Below are 7,117 nucleotides of genomic sequence, written 5' to 3' on the forward strand. Positions count from 1 at the left end.
ATGTGGACTAGGTAGCTTACTTTCATTAAGTTGATAAATTATTTATTTTGTTCACTTCAATTCCATTAAAGTATCGGATTGAATTTCGACTTTCGAATGACAAATCGTGTTGTTCGTTTGTGTTCATATCCACATTTGATTTAATTAAATTAAAGTGAAGGTCATATCTATTTATGATATTTTCCATTATAGTTTGTAACTGATGTGGACTAGGTAGCTTACTTTAATTAAGATGATAAATTATTTATATTGATCACTTCAATTCCATTAATGTACTGAATTTAATTTTGACTTTCGAATGACAATTCGTGTTTCTTGTTTTTGTTCATGTCCACATTTGATTTAATGAAAAAAGAACCAAAATGTGGTTGTGGAACACGTTTGTCCTATATATTTGAAATCAGGAAGTTAGGCAGCTGGTAAAATTTATTTTTTTCTAAATTCATTTTTATTATTACATTTATGAAATTCACAAATTTTATTAATTTTTTGAACATATTTTATCGATTTTTATCAAAATTTGCTAAAAATCTAATTTCCATCCAAATTAAACACTGGCCAAGATAATTAAATTCAGTGCTGCTAAAATTGATCCTATTAACTCCAAATTTGATGTAGATATATGTGACATTAAGCTCATGTTTGTCACTAAAGTTTTGGAAAAATTTCAATGTTGGTCCTAAAAGTTTAATTATTTTTCAAATCAGTCACTATAGTTAACAATCGATTACATTATGATCACTCAACTGGTATGATTGAATTGAAATATAACAGGTAAGTAGAAATTGAGTTTATTGAGGCACAATAACGTAGATATTGCTCAAAACAATATATAAGCACATTATAGCACCTCTATGGTTTTGTAAAAGATCAAATTTTTAGTAGATTATAATAAAAGTTGATAAAATATGCAGTTGAAAAGTTGATAAAAATTGTAGGTTTCATGAAACGTGTGGTTATAATTAATTATTGATTTTAATTTTAATTTTTATCAATTATTTTAAGTAAAACAAAAAAGAACTTAAGCTTCTATTTTAAATGACTCTCACGACTAATGCTTTCGGAGAATAAAAATTTACCGACCACGGTCACACTGCAACTTCAATGACCAATTCAACAACTCAATATGTCCCTATTTGGTACCGCTAAAAAATTCATTAAAATTTAAGTTAAAGTCAATCATTAATTTTAATAACATATTTCATATGACCTAAAATTTTTGATCACGCATTTCATGAACTTTTATTAAAATTTACTATAAATCTGATTTTAATTTATAACAAACAAAGACAATAGAAAAATTTAAAGTCCGAATAACTTCGATTTTTCTTTGACTACTATACTAGCCAATCTGAGTTGACTACGAGCTAGGAAACCTATTAAGCTTTAGCCAATTAGCCCTCTAGACACAACAAACGATACTGAAATTCACTTAAAAACACGCATAATATGTCAATAAAATTGAAGTTAAAGAGTAAAATAATTCTAGAAATTATAAATAATATTTGGATTGATAGCAGAAAATCCCCCTAAAAATGTTTTTATATGCAATATACCATCTACCTATAGAAAGTCGCAAAAAAAACCTCATTGTTTAAAACCTTTTATGCAAAATACCCTCCTACTATCAAGATCCATTAAATTACCTTTAAAAAAAAGCCTAAATTTAAAAAAAAATAAAAAATTGTAGTTGTGGTATCCAAATTTTTTTTTTTAAATGCAAATTATACCTAAATTTGGCTAAACATAATCCCAAATCTTTAAAACTTTATCTTCTTCCCTCCCCACCACTTCATCTTTTTCCCCACCTTGAACCAATACCCATATTCAACTAGATTTTTTTTTTTTTTTTTTTTTAAATTTGGCAAGTTCAATCTTCCTGCGATCCAAAAAACTAGCTAACTAGTTAGGTATTTTAAATTGGTTCCCTAACATTCTGCTTTTAACTTGAAGAATTATACATTGATGATTTCGCAGAAGTGAAAGAAGTACAAGTAAATTCAAAATAATAAGGGGTTTTATACAAAAGCTTTGAAAGGAAAAGTTAAGAATAAAATAAAAATCTCAAACTTTGTATGTTTCTCTCTTCACTTTGGCGAGATCTTTGATTTTTGGTCAACTAACAAAGAACCTAATGGTTTTGTTAATTTGGACATAAAATGCGAGTTTTTAAAAGGTTTAGTAATGGGGGTGCCACAAATTAAAAATTTGGATCAAGCTTGCATAAAAGTGAAATGTTTGGTATCATGGCTGGAATTTTCCCTTTATTAAATAAAAATTTGAACTAGAGTGATTAACTGAAAATTCAGACATGAAAATTTAATAATATTGTAATTATGAAGTGTGAACTAAGCATGATTTATGGGAACCTTCAACACAATTAACTATTTAAAAGTGGAGCCCTTGAAGAGGACATGACAAATAAATGTGAACCTTCAACACAATTAAAAATTTAAAAGTGGAGCCCTTGAAGAGGACATGACAAATAAATGTAACAATAATAATTTTCTCAGTTATAAAAATTAAAATGGTATGTATTAATGTCGTAGTCATTCTATTAATCAAGGGATTATCAGAAATATGTCTTTTTCTTTGTTTACATCATTACATGGAGTGTCACAAGAAATATACTTGACAAACATGATTTTAAACATACCTAAATGCTGTAGATAAATCGTGCGAATGTATAAAGTTTATACATTAGAAAGTGTTGAGAGGAATAACTCGGACTCTTAACGGTGTAAACCACGGTCTAGAGCAATATCAGTTCACAAAATGAATCAATAATTTGCGCGAAAATGGGGTCAGGTTCCAAGAACGGTAAGTCTTCATTCAAAATCTACCAAAATACGATTCTCCCCAAATCAATGCTTAAAGAGATTCCTCAAAAATAAACCCTATCACAACAAAAGACATAAACATACATGATGCTACCAAAAAAGTACCTGGTAGACCTCCCGAACTTGAGGACTGAAAAAGAGCACGGACATAGTCTTCTGGTACCCGAAACAAAGGCAACGAGATGTGTTCTCGTCGTCCCTCCGATGCTTAAATCAGACAGAGAATTTATATGAGAACGTATACTGAAATTGTATGTAAAAGCGTACCTGAATAATGGATTTGGGTCGTGTAATTATAGACGTAGGTAGTGTACTTCTAGTAGGATTGAATTAGTTGGATGTTCTTATCCAATAGAGTCCTACTTGCTAAGAGTATTTTATTTGTAATATAATTGCATGACCAATGACGCTATCGTTGACATAGAATTCTTGTGGACGTAGGAGTCCTGGGTTGAGGTGTTTGAATTATATTAGAGTCCGTAGAAGGTAAGATTTCTTATGGGCTTGACAAAATGGGGGGTTCGGTATGAAGGGAATAGCTTGAGGACTCATGAACCCCGTATATCAAAAGGATGCTCGAGGACTTATGCCCGAGGACACCACTGACCAGATCACGATGATGCAAGTCACCACTCCTCGGGTGTATTACCCCGAGGACTATGTGCCCCAATATGTGATGAGCAAGACCCTGCGAGTCCTTGGGAAAATCACCTCGGGAGGTTGCCAAAAATGACTACATCATTGGCCCTCGTGCATCCATGTCAGAGGCTTGCGCGATATGCAAGTTTCTGGGATGAGATATACAAGCATGTCGGGTGATGGGTATGCTCATGCCAAGAGATAGGCGAGCTCATGCCAACATAAGAGCGTGCTTATGCCTAGAGGTTGGCGAGCTCATGCCAAGGTATAGGCATGCCAAAGTCTAGAGGTCAGGGAGCTCATGCCAAGGAGTGGTCATGATCATGCCTAGAGATAGGCGAGTGCTCATGCCTAGAGGTTGGCGAGCTCATGCCAAGGTATAGGCGTGCCAAGGTCTAGAGGTCAAGGAGCTCATGCCAAGGAGTGTTCATGCTCATGCCTAGAGATAGGCGAGCTCATGCCAAGATAAGGGCGTGCCAAAGCCTAGGAGCTCATGCCAAGGAGTGGTCATGCCCATGCCTAGAGATTTTCAAGCTCATGACAAGTTGATAGGCACTCTCGATCCCTACCTTAATAAAAATTTAAAGGGAACGAGCTCGACCCCAATATTGTCAAAATTTTAAAAGAAAATTATGCACAGACCTTGTTTAAAAATTTTAAAGGAAGGAGCTCGACCTCGAGCTCATTAAAAATTTTTGAGAGGTTTAGACCCTGACCTCGTCAAAAATTTTGAAAGAGGAGAGCTTGACCTCAAACATGTTTTAAGGTAAGGGATGGATCCCTACTTTATTTAAAATTTGAAAAGAAGGGCTCGAGCTGAAACTTTGTTAAAATTCTGAAAAGAACGAGCTCGACGAATAGACAATAGTTCATATAGGAGACATAGCCCGAACTTAATGTGCGATAATTATCTCGAGCCCTTGTGGCTGGGATTTGATAATGCATTGAGCTCGAGGACAGACCTCGAGCCCAATGTGTAATAATATCCCGAGCCCCATGGCTGGGATTTTGACATTGAATTGAGCTCGAGGACATAGCCTGAGCCCATTTTAAAAATAATATCCTGAGCCCTTATGGCTGGGATTTGGAAACGAATTGAGTCGAGAACAAAGCCCGAGCCTCATTTAAAATATTATCCTAAGCCTTGTGGCTGGGATTTGAAAATGCATTGAGCTCGAGGATAGGCCCTGAGCCCAATGTGAAATAATATCCCGAGCCCTTGTGGCAGGAATTTTGACAATGAATTGAGCTCGAGGACATAGCCGAGCCCAATTTAAAAATAATATCCCGAGCCCTTGTGGCTGGGATTTTGACATTGAATTTAGCTCGAGGACATAGTCGAGCCCAATTTAAAAATAATATCCCGAGCCCTTGTGGCTAGGGATTTTAACAATGAATTGAGTTCGAGGACATAGCCCCAAGCCCATTTTAAAATAATATCCCGAGCCATTGTGGCTAGGATTTGATAAGGTATTGAGCTCGGGGACAGGCTAGAGCCCAATATGAAATGATATCACGAGCTCTATTACCATGGATTTGAGAATAGGTTGAGCCTCACAAGCTTGAGATAGACCGTGGTCAGGTTTTTTACTTGATGCATTGCGGGACTTGGATGTGCTTACCCGTGGTAAGGCTTAGAGCACCAGTGCGGGATAAGGCTTGAAGTTCTTGCTCGAGGCAAGGCTTTGAGAGCTTGCATAGAACAAGGCTTTGGTACTTGCTCATGACAGGGATTTTGATGGTGTCTGCTCGTGACAAGGCTTTGGTGCCTGCACGTGACAGGGATTTTTTGAGGCCTACTTGTGGCAGGCCTTTTGATGATGCCTGCTCGTGACAGGTCTTTTTTGGGGCCTACTCGTAGTAGGTCTTCTTTTGCGCCTACTCGTTGCAGGCTTTTGATGGTGCCTTTGCGTAACAGGGCTTTCGGTGCTTGCGCGAGGCAAGGCTTTAGTGCTTGCGCACAACAGGTTTTTTTTGGTGCCTGCTCACGACAGGTCTTTTTCAGCTTGTTCCCTTTGGAAGAAAACATGTGTCGTGTGGTTCCAACTTTCTTTATATAAACTTTCCTACCTTCTAGAGACAAAATAAGCTCGTAAGCCTTGTCAAAATAACTATCTAAGTAAATAAGAAAATACATAGGGCGTACTAGCCCGAATAAAGGTAAACTAACCAAAAAAGCATAGGGCATGCAAACCCAAGTAAACTAAACTAAACAAGCCAAAATGGAAACCAAAAAATAAAAATAAATCCTAAGCGATCATCAATCTTCGCTATGCTCGACCCTGACCTCTATCAGTTCTTCTTCTGGGACAAATTTTTGCTGGTTCTCTAGTTCAAGCTCAAGGGTCAATACTTGCATGACATCAGTGCTCATTCTCCGAACACAAGTAACATAGCACTGCCTTGCTGCTTTCTGATCTCCACGCAAGATCCCTATACCGTCACTTATTGGAACTTCATAACAAGATGGAAGGTAGATACAATGGCCCTAATTTTATTGAGCAGTAGTCTCCTGATGATGACATTGTAGGCCATCAAAGCATGGACTACATGAAAGGGAGTGACTTCTGTCACCTGCTTTTGCCCTGAGCCCAATGTTAGGGGAAGATCAACGATTCCTTCCGGGATGATTGTTCCACCCCCAAATCCCTGGAGCGGTGTTTTGACTGTCTTGAACTGGTTAACAGAAATACCTATCTTCATGAAGGCCTCTTGGGACAACACATTGGCCGCACTTCCATTGTCAACCAAGACCCTCCTTACTTCAGAGTTGGCGATGATGACAAATATGACCAAGGCATCGTCATGGGAGTATGTTATGTCTTCTGAGTCCTTCGATCCAAATGTGATGTCTTTCATGTCGTTGGGAGCTGTCATTTGTATGGATCTGTGTCATCGGGCATATTGTTTGTGCCCACTATTTGAATCTTCTCCTGAGGCAATCCCCCAGATTATAAGGTTGATGGCACCTGCTTAAAGTTGGTTACCTCCCCCAGATTCTGTGGTCTTCCCATTGTTACGATCATTCCTGGGATACTTGTCATGCCTGATATACTCTTTTAGGAATCTTCTTTTTATCAAAGCTTCAATCTCACGTTGAAATGTAATGCAATCCTTTGTAGTATAGCCATGGTCACGATGGTAGTCACAGTACTTGTTCTTGTCGCTGGACTCAGGAGGAGACCTCAACCTCGATGGCCACTTGAACTCCTTCATATCTTTCATTTCCATCAATATGTTCGACCTAGAGTTGTTCAAATGTGTGAGTGTTGGTGGTGTGCCCTGCTTTTGCTTTCCTTTGGTGAGGTCTTGCTGTAGATACAACTCACGCTGCCTCTTGTGTCGGCACCATCATAAGTCAGACCAACTTTCATTAGATTCAATGTTTCTTCCATATTAATGTATTTCTCTCCTCGGGTCAGAAGCTTGGTCACTGACTTTGGGAGAGTTTTTGATAAACTCATCTTGAATGCTTCACATCTTATAGCATGGGTGAGGGCAGAAACTGCTGTTGTGATATGGAGATCGAGGATCTGAAGTCTTTCTTTATTAAACCTCTTAATGAAGTCATGTGGGGTTTCATTCTGCCCTTGACGAAGTTGCATGAGGGAAGTCGCTGTCTTGTTGATGCGCTTACT

The 7,117-nt window shown here is 37.6% G+C and overlaps 1 protein-coding gene across 1 annotated transcript; it reads right to left on the reverse strand.

Annotated features, from left to right (window-relative positions):
* Positions 1 to 5,739: 5,739 nt before the first annotated feature.
* On the reverse strand, positions 5,740 to 6,710 carry LOC111371361. The gene is made up of 3 exons (XM_022993304.1): positions 6,467 to 6,710; positions 6,054 to 6,349; positions 5,740 to 5,967 (listed from the first exon to the last, which is right to left on the reverse strand). Exons 1-3 carry the CDS (start codon positions 6,708 to 6,710, stop codon positions 5,740 to 5,742), a joined length of 768 nt encoding a protein of 255 aa, XP_022849072.1.
* Positions 6,711 to 7,117: the final 407 nt, after the last annotated feature.

Source organism: Olea europaea, chromosome 2 (genome assembly GCF_002742605.1).
Source record: "Olea europaea var. sylvestris chromosome 2, O_europaea_v1, whole genome shotgun sequence".
Taxonomy (NCBI): Eukaryota; Viridiplantae; Streptophyta; class Magnoliopsida; order Lamiales; family Oleaceae; genus Olea; species Olea europaea.